The sequence below is a fragment of the Biomphalaria glabrata genome, chromosome 6 (genome assembly GCF_947242115.1).
Source record: "Biomphalaria glabrata chromosome 6, xgBioGlab47.1, whole genome shotgun sequence".
Lineage (NCBI taxonomy): Eukaryota > Metazoa > Mollusca > Gastropoda > Planorbidae > Biomphalaria > Biomphalaria glabrata.
In genome coordinates, this window is record NC_074716.1 from 27,440,863 (window position 1) to 27,460,917 (window position 20,055).

At 33.7% G+C, this 20,055-nt stretch overlaps 1 protein-coding gene across 4 annotated transcripts; it reads left to right on the plus strand.

Moving 5' to 3' along the window:
* The first annotated feature begins 2,711 nt into the window (after positions 1-2,711).
* LOC106070044 (24-hydroxycholesterol 7-alpha-hydroxylase-like) lies at positions 2,712-19,289 on the plus strand. 4 transcript variants are annotated; one of them, XM_013229864.2, is made up of 13 exons: positions 2,848-2,978; positions 4,670-4,876; positions 6,025-6,160; positions 7,964-8,110; positions 8,688-8,806; positions 12,852-12,937; positions 13,612-13,705; positions 14,406-14,501; positions 14,707-14,803; positions 15,167-15,378; positions 15,731-15,813; positions 18,446-18,533; positions 19,035-19,289. In XM_013229864.2, exons 2-13 carry the CDS (start codon positions 4,703-4,705, stop codon positions 19,104-19,106), a joined length of 1,404 nt encoding a protein of 467 aa, XP_013085318.2. In that variant the 5' UTR covers positions 2,848-2,978; positions 4,670-4,702; the 3' UTR covers positions 19,107-19,289. The 4 variants fall into 4 exon arrangements, with proteins under 4 accessions (XP_013085319.2, XP_013085321.2, XP_013085316.2 ...); XM_013229865.2 differs by lacking the exon at positions 4,670-4,876 and having other exon boundaries at positions 2,712-2,978; positions 6,109-6,160; XM_013229862.2 differs by lacking the exon at positions 4,670-4,876 and having other exon boundaries at positions 2,716-2,978.
* Positions 19,290-20,055: the final 766 nt, after the last annotated feature.

Below are 20,055 nucleotides of genomic sequence, written 5' to 3' on the forward strand. Positions count from 1 at the left end.
AGCGCGCGCGCGCGCACACACACACACACGCACACACACACACATATATATGTATATATATATATATATATATATATATATATATATATATATATATATATATATATATATATATATATATATATATATATATATATATATATATATATATATATAAATATGAGAATAAAAAAAGCAGCCTTTCTCAACCTTCGGCGAAAACCAAAACAACTGGGGCAGCGCTATAAGGTTCTCTGGTGAAGTTCAGGGCGAAGCCCCGACGCCATAAGCCCTTTCTTGCTTTTTTCACTGCAGAAACACATTCTCCTGACAAGTACAGCTCATTATTCATCAATGGAGTTCGGGGCGAAGCCCCGACGCCAACAGCGTTTTCTTGCTTTTTTCACTGCAGAAACGCATTCTCCTGACATCTACAACTCATTACCCATAAATGAAGTTCGGGGAGAAGCCCCGACGCCAAAAGCGTTTTCTTGCATTCTTCTCTGCAGAAACGTATTCTGACATCTACAACTCATTACTCATAAATGGTGTTCGGGGCGAAGCCTTGACGCCAAAAGCGTTTTCTTGCATTCTTCACTGCAGAAACGCATTCCCCTGACCTGAAGCTCATTATTCATACTATTAAAAAACGACCTTTCGAATAATGTTGTACTTGAAAAATATTCTAATTTGAATTTATAGACCCATAATACATTGCAAATAAAACCGATTTGTTCCTTGAAAAGATAGGATACCCCACGTATTTAGATTTTTGCTTTGAGGATCGCCGCCGAAAAAAAACTTATTCGATAAATAGTATTCAAGAAGACTCTAGCATAAATAGTGAGTTATAGTCCCAAATTTATTTAGCTAGAAAAATATCAGATTGAGTAAAGGTTGGGAAAAGGTGACTATGAGAAAGTTTAGAACTCATCTCAATCATGACTCTTATACTGAAAAATTTCGTTTGAATTCTAACTTTTCCAATGCAAAGTCTTTCTTAAAATACTTATGATAACTTCATGTGAAATTACAAAAACTCTGTCTGGAAATGGGAATGGCGGTAGAGTGAAAACGATTAATCCTCGCTCCTTTACTAATTTCTGCTAAAGATTGCATTTGGCATTAAAGAATAGGTATGGGGCGACTCGATATAAGAATTTAATTTATAGTATATATAAATTATATTAGTGACAGATTTTTTAAATTTTGTAATTTCTTAACTATAATACAAAAAGAAAAAGTATTGATTTGTCCGATGGGGGAAATGCGATTGCATGTATCGCCCCTCCCACCTGGTACAACCCTTTTTCATTTAAATTTTCTAATGATACAATTTGAGATTGGAGTGTGGTACGACATATTTACAATGGGTCACATATCAATACGTAGTTTATATTATATAGATATTCAACTAATTTTATTCACAAACTATGATTCTCCACAAAAATAGGACCGCCCCCCCCCCAGCACTCAGAGGGCTAGAGTGGGCAATCGCCCCCCCCCCCCCCTCACCCCACCGAATCGGCCAAAATACCAGAAAGGGAGCGACATAATATAAAATTTATATATTAATTCAACTAATTTTGTACACAAACTATGATTTCTCAATAAAAACGGACCGCCCCCCCCCCCCCACACTCAAAGGGTTTAGGTGGGAAGGGCAGAAGAGGTATTCGTCCCATCCGCCCACCAATCGGCAAACAGGGAACGACATAATATAAAGATCGGTTAAAATATCAATAACAAGTTACAAGGATATAGATATTTAATTGATTTTGTTAGCAGGCTGTGATTTCTACCAATAAATTGGACCGCCCCCCCCCCCCTCGAAAGTTAAGGGGGGGGGGCGGGATTGATACCATCGCCCCCTCCCGACCCCACCAAATCGGCCAACATACTAGAGAGGGGGGGGGCGAAATAATCTAAAAATAGGTTGAAATATAAATAATTAGTATATATTTTTAACATAAGTAATAAATTCGTATACAAATTGTGTGATTCCTATACTAAAGTTCGTCCGCCCCCCCCTTCGGGGGGGGGGGGGTCGGCCGAGTGGGGGGGGGGCGATCGCCCCTACCGCCTCCCCCCTGGATCCGCCAGTGCGGCTGTGTGTATGTGTTAAAGTTAATTTCTATTAAGTATTGTTAGAGAGCTAATTGTCGCTATCAATGTTTTGTAACTTAACCTCTTATCCCTCTTTTTGGTTAAATTTCATTGGAACCATTAAAAGACGGGGAGGTACGGAGCAAAAAACAAATGGGAGTGCAATCAAAGGCCCATGCCGACCAGCAAACACAACCTCGAAGACATCAAAGCAGTCCATGCCGCTCGTGCATAGCAGAAAGTACGGTCTAACGTTTTGCAAATGATAATACGTACAGTGTATAGTGTATTTTTGTGTGGATATTCTTGTTGAATTTCAAACAAAATTAATTGTAATAAGAATAAAAAAAAAAACAACAACCTGTTCGGGCCTTTGTGTCTTGCTGCTGTAATTTTTTTCTTAAAGTTGTCTGCATTGAATTTTTTTTTTCTTTGGTCACCACCAGACCGGCCCACTAGGTACCGGCCCACCGGGCATTTGCCCGTTTGCCCATATAGCCAGTCCGCCCCTGGTTAATATGCATGACTAAATGCATGACGCGTAGGACGTAATCATCTTCTTTTTTGAAGTAACGTCTGTATTATATAAGATAAGATAAGAAGATAAGTCAAGTTTTAAGAAAAGACTCAAAATTGAAAAAAATTATCAACGGAAAAAAGAAACGAAACAAACTTGTAAAAAATCCACTTTAAAATCAGTTATGTTGTCATGGCTTATTGTGATTGGCACTTGCCTTCTAATAGTTTTAATATTTTTTATTTTCAACATTTTTGATACTGCTTCAAACAGAAAGAAATTACCCCCATTTTACAGTGGATGGATACCGTGGCTAGGATGTGCATTAGAATTCGGAAAAAATCCTTTACGATTCATAAACTTGATGGGACACAAAGTATGTAGATCTAGTATGTCAGTTGTCAGTAGTATGTTATTAACTTATTTGTTCATAAAAATTAAAAAATGTTGCATTATATAATATGATTAGATATATTATTAGGCTTCATAAAAGTTCATTAGCAGCTAACCTTATCCTCAGGCTCATTAGCTCATTAGTAGTCATTAGCATTGACTCCGACTTATTGACGGCATTCGCCGCATTGTACATGATGAATAATGAATTGAATGATGATGAACAGATGATGATGATTGTATACTATACTAGTAATAGTAGACTATAGATTATAGATATATAAATTAGTTATAAATATATTTATAATAAATATAGATCTAGATCCAGAGTCTATATAATTAAATATAAAAAAAGGCAATATCCGCATTGAGCGTCGGTATTTACACTCCTGGCCATTTTTCTGCGTTGTCAAGGAGCAGGATCAAGACCAAAAGCATTATCAAAAGGGGGAATAACCTAGTAGTTTTTTAAATACCGACTTTAATCCCGGATAGGAAGAGAGAGAGAAAATAAACTAATAGAAATAATAGAGCAGTAGAGCTCACAGACCTATATAAAATACCAACCGTAAATACGGATAGCTATGTAGATTGAATAAACAACTATATACACTATTACTAGCAGCAGTTTTGAATAGAATAGTATATTATTTTATAATTAATAAATATATTCTTATTAATTACATCATAATTACAATAATTACAGAAAAAATAGTGGATCTAGATCTCATGGGCGTAGCCAGGATTTTTTTTCGGGGGGGGGGGGGGGAGGGGTTAGGGGGGGGGGCCTGCGAAAAAAATATTTATATATATGTATGTGTGTGTGTGTACATAATCTTTATTACATTCTGACCCTTCATTCTTACTTAACACGTTTATTGTGCCCTAGAATAGGTTCTTCCTGTAGATAGTGGAAAAAATTGTTGACTCCCCGCCATTGACAGCAAGGGGGTCTGGGGGAGCCGCCAAGCACTATTTCTGGTATTGAATGCCAATAAAATGCATATTCTGAGGTATCTACAGTGCATTTTCCTGCTATTAAAAAGTCTTATTTTAAAAACCTAATGTGATATTCTTACTGACTTAGACACTCCTGCGCCGCTCAGCGCATTTGCCGTCAAGCTGTTTCCACAAAAATCTGTCACTGGCAATGTCTGAAGCCTCTTCCTACCTGCTCTGAGGACCTCCATGAATGTGTGGCGCCAATTTGTACCATGATGTCATCGCAACTCTTATTATGCGTAATTCATTTTGTCGAAGAACATGTCCCACAAAACTCATGCGACGTTCTGTCACAATCTTACTAATCTCCCAGTTCGGCATAGGATTTCCTTGATTGAGACCCGATCTCAATAACTGACTCCTTAAATCTGTCTTGAGCCACATTTAGTGTTTTTCAATTTCGGCAGATGACTATTCACTGCACTTTATTAATGGAGCCCCGCCACTGGTAGAAATGTTTAACCTCTCTTGAATACGCTATGGAATTAGGTGACTGTAGTTTGCTTTAGAGTTTATATCGAAAAGGGAAGTTTTATCATCAAAATCATCTGTTATAAATATATATACTAATACACTAATCTAATACAGTACCCAGTTTATTACTAGATATAATTGATATTATATTATTATATAATTATAATGTGGTATTTTTTACCTGCAATTTTTTGTTAGACGAATAACAGGATATAGGATAGGCACCAGAAAATGAGACTTTGCTATCAGCAAGAAGTATTAATAAAAGAAGTTCCCATTACTGGCATTACCCTATTGAACAGTCTAGGCCTTAGGGGGTGGCAAGTGGGCCAACTGCCCCAGGCCCCACGCCTGAAGGGGACTGCCATTGATTCCATGTCTTCGTCTGCTTCGAAAACCAGATCAGTTCGTATTAACTAGGATATTTGTTAAACTTCGTAAAAGTTTTATTGCAAGTGTTCTGGTTCTCCTTATTAATTAATAGTTACTTTCCGATTCTATCAAGTTTGGAAGAGATTATTAGTATCTAGTTTTTTTATTTCTCATTATACAATAGTTTCTGAATCATTCAGTTATGTTCACTAGAAGGCAAAATCTTTCATGTAGAACAATTACAATATACAGTATTAATGTAGTGAAACGGACAAAATTACAGTACTTCCAAATGGCACTATGCTTGTAACAAAAGCGTTAGGGCAGACGAGCCTGTTAGCGTGGTGTGGGATGGTATATAAAGTCTACCCTTACGGTTCAGGGCCAGCATATGACACTTGCCCAGGGCCCCGCGCACTTCTAAGCTGCCTGTGCCATTGAAGTTAGTCAAAGCCCATGCAGAATGTGTCTTAGGAAAGGAACTTCAAGATGTAGGGGGGATCATAGTAAATTTTATCCAGAAGCTCAAAATGATGCAGTTTAACTCTTTCTCTGCTAATCGAGGCCATCTTTGATTTTATCCTATATTTATCATTGCAGTCAAATCGATGATATTACAGTTGATGCTTTAAAAGTCATTCATTTGATTGTCTTTCCTCCCAAAATGTTTTTAATTGCTTTAAATTTATTCTTGAATAGTTTCTCTTTGTAAAACATCCAGTTTTTTTTCTTTTTCAATGTTTTTTAACCAAAAAATATGTTTTCAAAGAGTGGGGTCTTAGATATTCTCTATTTTCTTTTGATTGATGTTCAGATGGTAGTGATGGGATAATAAGCTCAAGATTATCTTTTTAAGTTTTTATGTGCTTTATACATTTTTTTGACAATATGGATTAATATCATAAAAAATACTTTTTTTTTTTTCAATTTGCATCATAATATATATAAATATGATCTAGTCTAGATCTAGATCCAATGAGAATTGTTCGTAGTCTGTGTAAGTTTTCTTTTTTTTTTTTTTTCATAATACAAAATTAAATTAATTTTTTATTTTAAAAACATTAATTTGTGTTAAATATAATATAATTATTATATATAGAATTAGTGATTCTTTAGTTGTATTTAATCATTTTTGTATTAGGCTACTCTATATCTATAATTTGTACATTTTTAAAAAATAGTTGGGCCCAGTCTACACTCTCAAAGTTGCAGGAGAACGAATGACCTTTCTAACTGATGCCAAGGATTTTCATAATTTTTTTCAGTCTACTGATGTGGATTTTCAAAAAGCTGTGCAAAGTTCAGTGCAAAAAATTGGTGAGCTCTTACTTGGTAGAGAAGTTAAAGGGTATATTAAGATTTGTACAATAATAGCCTATAATTTTGAGCTATTAACTTGAATGAAATATTGTGTTACATTTTGTACAAGGTATGAACTATAATCAATTAAAGCATTGCTTAGGAAAAAAAAATAAAATTGCTACCTTCCTTATAATGGAGTTATACGGAAAATGATTATTTGTAAAAATATTGTATTATAAAGTGTTACGTAAATATAGAGTTGAAGCTAGGTGCTGAAACAAATGTGATACATACATATATGAACATAAATGAACAGCAGCACCAGGGACCAAGTTTTTAAATGAGAGAAAGTAGTGAATTAAATGCTATGAAAATAAGGGACTGCGCCGACCATGGCTCGTACCAGTGACCCTGGAAACGACAGCACCGCCTAGTGATAACGAACTAAGTGACCAGTGAAAGAAATTGGTCCCTGGTGCTACTGCTCTTTTATGTTTCATATATGTATTTATAAAGTGTTACTCTAGGTTTGTTGTTGACTGTGCATATCTCTCTAAATTGTTTCAGAGCTTAAAGCTTAATATTCTATCTAAAAAAAGTAAAGTTCCCCTTTCAGACCTTGCGATCTTTGGCCAACGGTTAATGAGCAGGGTGTCATGTGACCAGCCTTTACTTTCCCCAACTAAATTAAGGTACCCATTAGAGTTGGGTGGACTCAGGGGCACTCTAAAAATCCCAAAATTCAAAATCCAAGTCTTCACCATAATTCTTCTTCTTCTTCTTCTAGCCAGCTTTATTGCTGCTGAGCTGTGAGCTCTTTTGCAGACGGTGCCAAGGAAAAAAAGTGTGCTGTTTTCTTCAGTTGTTCAGCACTGCTGTACAGGGTGTTGGTTATGTTGGGCTATAGTGGAAGTAGGGTCTGCCTAAGGTGGATTAGGGAGGGGCATTCAAAGAGGATATGGTTTACGGTTTCAAAGGGGTGGGCGCAGTGTCTGCAAAGGGGGAGTTGTGTGGAGTTTATTTTGTTCAGGTGGTAATTTAATAGTGGTGTGTGTCCTGTTGGAAGATTGTAGATTGTTCTTTGTGGGGGGATTCAAACCCAGGACCCCAGATTTGGAAGCCAAGTGCTTAACCACTCGGCCACTGTGTCCTACTATCCAAATTCTATCTAATGAATAAGAAAAAATGACAAAAAAAAGTTTTAGTCCATAAGTACTCATATACATATATCAATACATTAAAAATAACTTTCTGTTCAATGAAAAAATTTAATAAAAAAAACTTTTACCTTAAAGACTGTATACATTACTTACTTAGACTTACATCCTCCCGCGCCGTTCGGCGCATTGGGCAGCAAGCTGTCTCCATAAAGATCTGTCATTGGCAATGTCTGAAGCCTCCTCCCACCTGGTGTCCACTGTTCTGAGGTCATCCATGAAGGTGTGGCGCCACGTAATACGAGGACGTCCCTGTTTGCGCTTTCCTCGTATTGGCCTCCATGTCATTGCAACTCTTGGTATACGTAGTTCATTTTGTTGTAGAACATGTCCCGCAAACCTCATGCGACGCTCTGTCACAACCTCACTAAGTGTTCGACTCCCAGTTTGGCAAAGGATTTCCTTGTTTGAGACCTGATTTGTGTAACTGACTCCCAAGATGTATACATTATTAAATAATTTATTATTGCTGTTTTTTTTTTATATGGAAGTCCATTTTGTTCCACTCAAAATAAATGCTTAGTAATTTTTTAAAAAATTTAGTATGCAAATATATTGTTGCCTGGTCAAATTATTATTATTTGATCTTTTCTTTTCACAGCTTCAGTGACAGAAGAAGCTTTTTTCAAAAATCACACCAAAATTCACGACACAGTTAAAGGTCGACTCTCATTTCATAAACTTCCTCCATTCTGTGAAACTCTGCACTCAAAATTTAAGGAACACTTAGTGGGCATCAAAAATCAAAGTTAGTTAAAAAGATATTTTTTCAATGTATAAACATAATTTGGTATGTGCTTGTAGTTTGAAGGTTGTATAGGATAAAACAAAACTTGACCCCCAAAAAAAAGACAAAGTGATGAAATAGAACAATCACTAAACAAGTTAGGGATAAAACAAAACTTTGATAATTTTAACTATGAAGAAAAAAAAAAAAAGTTATATTAAATTTGCCAAATTATAAACATTATCAGCCATAATTGCAACATTGGTTAGAACCATTTTTATTAGCTACAGCAGAGGGTAATTATTACCCGAATTGAATAGAGCAATATGGTCTCAAAACAATTCTCATTTCTAATAATTTGTTTCAATGATAATTAGTCCCTCAGTATAAAGAGATATACCTAAATATGTAGAAGTTTTTTTTTAATAAGTATTTTCAAAATTTTGCTTCTTTAATTTCATGACAACTCTAGCTTTTTTTTTTTCATCACTTTCTTTATTTGGCTACATTTCCGCTAGAAGTTTTTGCATGTTTACTTAAGCTGAAATTTGTTTCAGAATACTTCCATATAAAATTTATTTTTGTTTTTTTGTAATAGTAACAATCAAAAATGGTTGTGAGTTTGAAGCAGAGCTGAATGATCTGGTGCGCAGCACAATGTACAAGTCTATAATGGACAATTTGTTTGGTGATGGAGTTCTCCCTACTCATGATGAGGTACAAGCAGAGGCGTAGTGAGAAAAAAAATTGGAGGAGGCTAGGGGGCATGATGCCACGGGCACCACCATCAGGGTCCAGACGCAGAAGAGTGCCAAAAGATTTAAAAAACAAATATGATTTTCAAGAAATGTTCAATTTTTTAAAATTATTTTAACTCACAAGCATTTTCACATAGAACTAATGATTTATTGCATTACTTGATCTGTCTTATAAATTATCATTATATTTTAATTCTACAAGAGACTTCCACCCGCATTAAATCTGATGTATTTACCATGTTGGATACAATGGGCTGTTTATGACAATTGTTAATAGGCATGTACAAGAATAATGGTGTTTTAATGGAAAAATCTTTTACTAATAACTAATTTGATTATAGATTATAATTCACACACAATAGACAAGTAAAACTACTATAGAAAAGTTCACTAAAATAGATAGAAAATTTTTTTGCTACATTGTTCCCCTTTCAGACCTTGCGGTCTATAGGGCAGATGATGTAAATGTCATCTGTTTCTGTGGCCTACGGTTAACGAGGGTGTGATGTGGCCAGCACAACGACCAACCACCTTTACTTTTCCCCAACTAATTTCAGGTACCCATTAGAGCTGGGTGGACTCAGAGGCGCCAGAGGATCCCGAAATTAAAAATCCCAGGATTCAGACCCTGGTTTGGAAGCCAAGCCCTTTACCCCTTGGCCACCATGCCTCCTTTTTGCTACATGATCAAAAAGACATTTTTTTTTAGTTTAGAATAATGTAAGTTCTTTTTTTGAGTGATTCAAATTCTAGGCTAGCGTTTCTTAAACTGTGGGCTCCCTCACCTCATAGGGTGCTGACGAAGGGGCGTGAAGTTGTTTTTATTTTTAATTTTTAAAAACAAAAACTGTTGTAGTTATAATCAAGATTTGAGTATTAGTTCAGTAAAAATAATATAATTATCAGTGCTTAAAAAAAATTACATTAAGTGAAGTCATTCCATCTACTAATTAGGACCTTTCATACTGTTGTGAGAAGTGTCTGCAACAAGATGGATTCACAACAATCTTTTAAAGAAGAGTAAGATTCTTGTGAATACTTTCTTATGTGACACTTACGTGAGAATGGTTAAATTTCTTCCGAGTGATGTAGCATGTCATTCAGTTGACAATTTTCATGCAGACAATTAGGGATGCTACAAGACATCTTTTTGAACACCAGTATCTTTCAATCAAGCTCATTACGAATGTACATGCTAAAATGCCTAGAATGTATCTCACATTTCAGTATCAACCTGTCCCAAGCTTTCTTCACTTTGACACGCTTTTCTTTTGAAGAGTAAAGTGTGATATAAACCAAAACATAATGAATTTTGAAAGCTTACAATGCAGGAAAAAGCTTGATTCTGATTTTGCAGACATAGTAGCTGGATAAGGGGGGAGGCATGGACATATTTTTTGAGTGGGGCAATAGGGGGAAGCCACTCTTAAAATTATGAGAAATATTGTTTTAGATCTTCTCACCGGGAAAGCTTCAATCTTGATGCTGAATGTAAGTAAAAGAGATGTATGTTTTCAAATATTTACATAAATGTTACAACCATGGGATCTTAATTAGCTACATTAACTCCTACTACATTTGAACATTAACCCTTTAGATGTGTGTGGTAGTTTTGCATCTAAACAGTAGAATTGTGATTCCTTTTTATATGCACTCTTGTAAAAAAAGCTCAGCACTTTAAGGGTTAATTGAGCACTAATTACAAACAATGCTTTTTAAAAAAATAATTATTCTTTGTATGTTAATGACATATGATAGGAAATTATTTATGTTTTTGTGAAATACTGTTAGACATCAAGTCTGCGCTAGTCATTTTTATAGTGGAATGTGTGTTGTGCAGACTAGAACCATTATTTGGGTATATTGTAACAGATATACCCCCGTAAGCACTATAAAGATAAACTCAAGCACCATTTTGTCCTCACTGGCGTAGAGGAAAGTATCTGGCAGCAGATGATCTCTGAAAGAGACAGTTGAAGATCTCTCAGGAAAGCTGCGGGACACATATTTAAGGCCCAGAAGAATGCCCTTGTAGAAGACAGGCGGAGAAGACCTAAAGAAAACTCAAATAGACCCTTGGCAGATAACTTTGTCTTCATCATAAGTAGGAATAGATGCAGGTCACAACTGGGTCTACATAACCATGTGAAACACAGTGCTCATAAATAATCTTCTAAAAAGTAGACTTTGCCATTGTGATCAGAAATTATTTTTGTCTAAAATGGAGGAGACATCTCTAGCATGTAGTTCAATAAATCCTCAAAAATGATTCCTTAAAACATTCTGTTGGTAAAAACAGTATCTACATAGTTAAAGACTTTCGACATTTGCTCTCAATAAATCAAATTAAGTTCCTAATTTCATTAGTTGATGCCACTCATTAGTTGATTTCTATGTGGATCCCAGAAGATGAATAAACTCATTTTGAAATTGTGGTTAATGTGCGACTAGTTCTTTGTGTTTCCATGACATTTAAAAAATGAACTGATACACATGACAAATTTATATAATGCTAGGTGGGAAGCATGGTCGAGAGGCCAAGTGCGCTTGAACTTGGCTTGGCTTGGCTACCTAGAAGAGGGCTCGAGGTTCGACACCCGACTCGGGCAGAGTTGTGTTTACTGAGCGCCTAAAGGCAGCGCGGAAAACCAACTCCTAGATACCCCCTTCCTCCCCACTGGTCCACAAATGAGATTGGACATGAAAGTAGCGCTATATAAAAGCTATAATATATATAGGTCTAATTTTTTTTTTTACGCTTATAGGCATACCAACTTGAGGTTTTACATTCCTTTTTACATCCATGTAGTGGAAGATTTTGTAAAAGCATATACCTTATGCAGGTTAATATTAGCTGCAATACTTTTTTGCTACCAATTCATGATTGAATTTTAGAAAAATTGATTAAAAAATTCAGAATCGTATTGAGTTAGGTAATACATTCTAATTATATATTATTATTATATTGTTGTAACTCCGCCACCACGCAGACACTGATGATGTGGATCAGAGCACTGTTAAACACGAGTAGGAGAAAACGTTGATGCTAAAGGAAGGACTGTTTTGGATACGGCTAAAGGGATCTGCAGGTTATAGGAGTCTGAACTGTCTTGGGCTAAGTGACATCCTTCGTATTACCAGTGAACTGTTTGGAGGACCTAGATGGACACTGGGAAGTGTGTCAGCGGTCTGTTCTAGTATTAAGTATGACTTGAAGAACTAAAGACATTATTCCCTGTGACTTGATAGCTGAAGTCTGTGTCTAACTATAGCTGTAAATAAATACATCATCTATTATAACCTACCTCCTTTTGTTTACTGCTTGCATTAGATTTACTACAATATTATTTATAAATACATTTATTTTATATGCCTATATTTCTATGTGATGTTCATGGAAAGAGGTGGGGGTGCCAATAAATGATTTTGTCCTGGGTGCACATTTTGCTCACTATACCTCTGGGTACAAGCACATGTTATACAATTACTTGATTCTTTTCTTTTCACTAGCTTTATGTTTTTTAGAGTCATATGAAACGTTCTTATGCATAATAACCTAGTGTTAACCCTTAAAACGCGTGTGGTAGTTTAGCCTCTAAACAACACAATTATAATGCCATTTTGTAGGCAATCATTGTAAAACAGCTCAGCATTTTAAGGGTTAAGGCACTTATTTTCCAATCTATTGTGGACCGGGACTTTTTATTTGGAAGTTTTTGGGCATCCTTGAGTCCACCTAGCTTTAATAGACTTGTGTGCTGAAGAAAAAGGAAGCTTATAGTTAATATTTTTTAATTCTCTAGCACAAACATTTGTTAACATATGGACATAAAAATAAGTGAATTTTTTTTCACCTACTGGAAAACTTTAAAAAGAAAAAATGTTTTGCTTTATATTAGGAAACAAAAAGATTTCTGAAAACAGATATGTTGGCATATAAATGAGATAAAAAAAAAGCATGTACCTGTAGATATAATTTTTTTTTTTTACAATTGTAATTACAGGCAGCATTTAAAGAGTTTGAAAAAAACTTTTTGATATTTGATGAACAGTTTGAATATGCTGCACGCCTGCCTAAAATATTTTTAAGGTAAACATAATATTAAGTCACATCTTCTAAGAAGTTTTCATAAAACAACAAAAACATTGACATTATAAGTAAATAAAATATCAGATCCTTCTTTTTGAAGTTCTTATCATTGATATCTTCTTAGAACCTGGATAACTTTCCCAATTCTGTCTTTACTGATATAAGTTCTTTAGACATATGTCTACACATGTTTGTTTCTGTAGTTGTTAAAGTTGGTTGTTAAAATTTTTTTTAAATTTGCTTCTTTATGGAGAATTTAAATTTCATTGATAAAGTTCAGAGGAGTTTCCTAAGCTTAAGACTGCAGAGGCTGTCATGAGATCAGAATGACCAACCATCTTTGTTTAAGACAACACATTATTATTATACACTTGCTAATGCTAGATATCTATAAAAGCTAGGCCTGACATAATTAAATCCTAAGTTTAAAAAAAAAAGTAACTCTGGGGTCTGTAACATTTCACTTGCAGACCAAATCTCTCAAGTTCTTGTGCTAACTATAGGATAACTTGAACAATAACAATATTTAGAATGTAGAATATGAACTGTTTTGTATTGGCATTCTGAGCTTTTCTTAATTTGTTGAATGATAATTGTATACATATATTGTAGATCTACATGTTAAGTAATATAAAAATGAATTTTTAAAAAAATTACACATTCTTTCGTTAAAGGGAATGGACAAAATCTAAAAACTGGCTTCTCCAAATGTTTACTAGAGTTACAAAGCAGTGTATGCAGACCATACCTGCTGATGTTGAAAGTCGGGTAGGAAAGTATTTTATATGCATTTCCATTTTTCTGTAAATAAATTTTACTTAATAGCTATAATGTATCAGGTATATTACTCAGTAAGGAAATACTGGATTTAAATTTTTCCAGGTTGTAATATGTGTAACAGGAAGTATGCAACAAAAATGATGAATGACCTTTTTCCTTTTTTTTTTTTTTATAGTCCTTTTCAGTATGTATTTTCTTCTTTCCTCTCTGTTAGAACAACACAAATAAGTTGCAGTTTTAATTAGATGTCTGCCTGCTTGTGTGGTAATTGCTGTAAATTGTCTTCCAAATAATCCTATGTTCGAACTCTACCTCTAGCCATCCCCTGCGGTTAAAATGTATTGTGTATTTAATGAAGGAATGTCTAAAAGCTAAAAGTCCCATTTTATGTTGATGTTAATATTTACAGTTTTAAAGTGCGTCCCTTTGTTTGGTTAAAGGAAGATTGTTTTGTTTTAGTTTTCTTTTAAAATTTTATTTTTGTGTGAATCACATTCAGAATATGTAGTACTAAATTATGTTGACATTTGTGCGATGAACTGCAAAAAACTAATTAAAATAACCTCAGCCTTTGCCAATAGCCAATAAAGTATTAAGTGGAGACTCTTTAGTCTCTGTGTAATTATCGCATTTCTTTGCTCTTGTGATGCCCATTGTTTCCATTTTCTTAATTTTCTTGTTGTAATAGTCTCTGCTTCAGACTTTAATAGCAGTCATTGATGATGATTTCTCTCCAAACTGGTCAATGATGATGCTCTGGGCCTCTTTAGCCAATGCCATTCCAGTAAGTTGTATGTTTTGATCTCCTTTTTATACTTTAAGTTGCCATTTTCTCCTTCATTAGAGTAGAAAGTGATAAAGAATATTTCAATTCTAGTTCTGTTATTGTTGTAGTTGCTAGTTACCTGAATATTCTTGATTATTGTAAAATATTTGCTGGACATTAATTAGTATATTCTGTTATATATTAGAATGTGATTTTTCTATAGATTACCTTTTGGACTCTGTGTATGATATACCAGCATCAAAGAGTTCTCGAGAAGGTTCAGTCAGAAGTAAGACAAGTTTTAAAAGAGAATGAAAAATGTAAGTGTTTCTTGTTAGTTATTGTTGAAATTCAAATGATATGTTTTGAAGTGCAAAATAGAATAGATGGACTGATTTTCAATGGCTGTTAACCCTTTAGATAATGATATGAATTCTATGCAAAGACTGTGATTTTAAACTAAATGATTTTTTTGGACATCCCAACTCAATTAGGTAACTTAAATTAGGTTGTTGTGCTGGTCAACCTCCTCATTAACTATTTCCATACACATCATCTATCCCAGAGACCTTAAAGCTTGAAAAAGGAACTTTTTACAAAACTTTTTTTTGTTAGTGATAATATTTTATTCAAGCTATTACCACCATTCATGTGGTAATTTGATTGCAAATCTTTGTTGATAGGTGATGAGTCCACCTTAGCATTGATGCCTTACACTAGGCAGTGCATCCTTGAAGCTATCCGGCTGCGTTCTCCTGGTATCTTTACCCGCAGAGTAATCAAAGAGTTCAGAGTTAAAGGTTATAATATTCCTGTAGGTGATTTGTTGATGGTCTCCCCTTTTTGGGCACATCGAAATTCTCAGCAATTTCCTGATCCGGAGGAATTTAAGCCAGTAAGTTTACTTAAAATATTCTCATCCACCTGCCAGTAAGTTTACTTACAATAATCTTATCCACCTGCCAATAAGTTAACCAAGAATCATTTTTTTTTTACATTAATTAAAAAAAAATCAAGCCTACCTTCTGAATCACTTATACTTTTTTTTTTAATAAGAATCTTGACACATGGATGAACTCCAGATCATTGTTTATTTTGTCTCACTTTGAGACCAAACCACATCTGGTTTTCTATGTAAATTACTCTATCAAGATATATTTGTCTGATGAATAGATATAGAATGTTTTAAACATTTTCTTTTTACAAATAGAATCTCTTAATATTGAAAACTATTTATTTTATTTCAGGAAAGGTGGGAAAATATTGAGAAAAACTCTTTTCCTGAAAGTTTTATAGCTTTTGGTGGAGGAAGATATCAGTGTCCAGGAAGGTATTTAATTCCTTGATTGCTAGCAGTATTATCTTTTGACCTAGTTTTACAATTCTGGAAGTTATTTCTCTGGCATGTTAGATCTGCATGTTTGAATAAAGAGTTGTTTGGGATGGTAAATAACACTTTGCTGTTAAATGTCAGCTGATCAGTCTAGTTAAAGATCTCACCTACATCTTTTGAATTGTCTTTTGAAACTTAATAAAACTTCTGAATGATGTAATATTTGTCTTTCTTGTGCAGTTCTTTAAACTTGTCTTATCTGTCTATGTAGTGTTTCTGGTCTTCAGTCATTCATTGAATGCTGTGATGTTCTACTATAAATACGCTGTACAGTACTGTGCAATGGAATTGGGTGGCTATTACCTCTATGTATTTTCAAAAAGTTAAGACACAATTAGGAAATAGTTATTTGTTTCACAGAAAGGGAAAGTTTTGACAATGACGTGACTATTAAAAACAAAAACTAGGATTTTCTGAAGAAAAGTGAAACGTAAACAGACTACTTCTGACAGCTTTAGAGAGAGGCTTGATGACATTCATTATTATTAAACTTCTTGTTCAACATTCACTATCTATCGACTTACTTATATTGTTGGCATTTCACCTGTCTTATTTGATTTCGCTACTTGAAAGTTACCTCTGTTTGACTAATCTGCATAAGACACAGTGCAGAAGTGCCTAACAGTTCTATCTGATGACCCAATGTCTCAAGTCTGCCTGAGATATTTGTTTATGTGAAAAACTAACAGAAATCCTCTTGACACAAAATAAAACATGTTCATTCATCTAGTAGAAGTCAACAAAAAAAAACACCCACAATATAAATTAATTTCAATAATATATCCTCATAAGTATTAAAGTTCGAAGCTTATTCATTGTGGGATCCCAATATCAGCTTGTCTCCCCTTTTTTTTTTTAGAGTTTGTCATATAGAACAGGAAATAAAGTAGATATTTAGTTTGTAATTAAATCCCTTTTATTCTCAAATCTTCACTTTTAATGAAAACCAAAATATTTGCAAAACCAAGTGTAAGTAAAATTTCTGTTGACATCTGTTGAGACACCTTGACGCATGCATCCTAAGTACAGTGCTATGATGTTCTACTTATTGTAAATACACTGTAAATTAAAGTGCTGAGGTGTTCTGCTATAGTACAGTGCTGGGATGTTCTAACTAACTTCCAAAGAAAAGCTCTTGTTGAAGACAGACGCAGAAAAAGAATTAAATTGACTCCTAGCTGACAGCAGCTTTGTCTGCATCAAATGTGGAAAATATTTGCAACTGGGTTTGCAAAGGCATGTGAAACACTGCACCCATCCTTCATTTTTTGAATCAAAGACATTGGCATTCAGATGGTCTACCTTAAATATATATATATATATATTAGAGTACCGGTACTATGTCATTCTATTATTCTATCATAAATACACTGCATATCACATTACTATGTCATTCTACCATAAATACACTGTGTATTAGAATATCACATCCTAACAATGTTTCACATATACAAACTATTTCTGGATCAACTAACTTCAAGCTAACCCATTCTTATGTCTTTCTAACCATTGAAAGCAATATTGTATTTTAATCGTTATTTTATATACAATCAATGTACAATCTTAATTAAGAATACCCTACAAACTTGACAGCTATTTGTTATTTACAATCGGCAAGCTTCATTCACCCCTTGCTACTCAGAACAACAGCGAACGTTTTCTGAAACATGTCAAGCATCTTAATGGCAAATTTGTCATTGCCAGAAGTGGTATGGGATATAAGCACTCCATTACCGATAACCTGCTTTCAATGGCATGTCTTTCTACTAGTCTCTGACAAGTCCAACTCCTGGCCTGCAGAATACTAGCTTACCTTGTGTTTCAAGGAGCAAATTTTTGTCCATTTCTGGTCAATCTATAAACTAAGACTGTGCTAATATGTTTATATTATGTCATTAATTGTTGTGGATGTTTTGTGAAAACTACTTGAAAGGATGTGACATAACAAATTGAGAGCTTTGCTGTCTACTCTTGCTAAAGATGAAGTCTCTATTAATTATTTTTATGTTTACTTGTGTACATTAATTATCTGTTGTTTATTTCTCTGTAGTTACAGAACAAAGACAACAACAGATCTTTTAATAGTCTTAAGTTATCAAAAATATTGTTCTCAATCAACATTTTTCCATGTTAGCATCTTATCATGTCTGATATCCAGAAATTTCCTTTTCTAGATGACATAAATATATATAAAATGATAGTAGTCTGTGTTCTTTAAGTTAATGTCAACAATTAAGCTGATCTAATCATGTGTGATGGACATGAGTTTTTCAATTTGGAGAAAAATCTTTCTTCAAAGTATATGATATTATGATATGCTATGATCAACGATTTTCCTTGTTATTTCTATTTAAACCTTTGGATTGAAAAAAGAAAAGGAAAAAAAAATAGCTAAAAAAATTCTATATTAAAATAAAAACAAATGGACATATTTAGTTGACTGTCAGTTCAGTAAAATGTAGGAATTCTAAGTTCAACTTCCAGTTTAAGAATAATTTATAAGATATTCTAATGTATATTGTATTTCAATGTGAATAATTTATGCTCTTTTATTTTCAATTTAAATTAGATGGTTTGCATTGCTAGAAATGCATATCTATGTCAGCCTGTTTGTTAGTTTGTTTGATTGTAAACTGCTGAATGGAGTACCTGACTTGGTAAGATCTCTAAGAAAACCCTTAATGGAGAAAATTTTTTGTTTTAGTATTAAAACATTACTGATATCTTTTTTTTTTTTTTTTTAAATAAGTGAATCTACAGAAAATTAAACTTAATACACTCAATCAAGCAGTTATTTTTTAAACTTTTCCTTTTTTTCTAATCAAATGTTTCAGATCTTATTAGGTCTCTTTAACAATTCTAAAGTGCTATAATAAATATGACATAAGCAATTCGTTTTCTTTCTTAGTATTACTAGTGAGTGATATCATTGTAGTGAAATCCCCACCGTAAAGAAGTTCAAGATAGTTCACCCCTTCAGCTTCAGTGACTACTGGTGGATGATTGAACAAATTATTTATGTACAAAAATCCTAGCAATATTATCTATATTATTTGTATTAAAGCTAGCAGAAGTTATTCAATTAATAAGTTGTGAACATTTGTTTTAAATCAACATTTAAAAAATACATTAACCGTGCATTTTTTTTTTGTCTTCAGTGTGAACTGCACTTAGTTGGAACACAGCAACCTGTACAGAAATGCCCTGTAGTGTTAAGTCTGGCCAAATAATGTAGATGTTTGCTGAAACTTAATATACAAGTAGACACACTCTATATTATAATACTTCCTGTATTTCATTATATTGACTAACAGTTGTTAATACTTTACTTTTATAGTTTATATTTATCTTTTTATATATCTACATATTTTTAAATTATAATTTAAATGGAATAAAGTTTTTCGACAAACATTTTTGGACTATTAATACATTCTTGTAATGTTTATTTTCCATACCTCATGTACAGACAGACAATTAACATTGAGAATTTGTGTGAACTGGATAGGAATATCCTTTTATTTATGTTTTCCTCATGGTAAGACTTTTTGCTGTTTGTAAGAAGCAACATCATTGTATGTTGGTGTTTTTCTCAAATTGTTAGGTGTAATTGTAGATTTTAGTGGATTCTTTGTCCTCTTGTAAACACAACTAAACTTTGCTATGAATAAAGCACTGGGACAAATCCACTGAATAGAAATTCCACTTAATATGTTAATTTAAAAATCTAACAAGGATTTATTTGATTCACAATATTGAAGTCACATGAAATAGATTTCTTAAGCCCAACTAGTATAAAGAATTAAACAAGCAGCTGAACTCCAATCCAATCCTGACACTAGGCTTTGTCCCTTCTACACTCAGTGCCCTCTTGTGAATGTGACCTTCGAAAAATTCTATGATAAATTATAATACTATGTATCAAAGATTTGTGATGTGACAATACAATCTATTTTAAGTTTTTTATTTTATTTTTTTACATTTACACGGGGACCAGTGGTCGCTCAGCATTTCATGTACTTTTATATTTTGCCATGTGACCTCCATGCCAATCTGCTTTCAATTTCAATTTAATGATTTCTGCCTATGATTTACAGGCATCTGGTATTATGCTTATTGCTCAAAGGGCACATATGTCTGATCTTTCCATAGTAATATGGAAAATTTAAAAAAGTAACTCCT

Coding starts and splice junctions, on each gene's coding strand:
- LOC106070044 (XM_013229862.2), top strand. CDS start 2,787: ATGTTGTCATGGCTTATTGTGATTGGCACTTGCCTTCTAATAGTTTTA. Junction 14,502..14,706: donor CTTTAGCCAATGCCATTCCA/GTAAGTTGTATG, acceptor ATTTTTCTATAG/ATTACCTTTTGGACTCTGTG. Junction 18,534..19,034: donor TGAATGGAGTACCTGACTTG/GTAAGATCTCTA, acceptor TTTTGTCTTCAG/TGTGAACTGCACTTAGTTGG.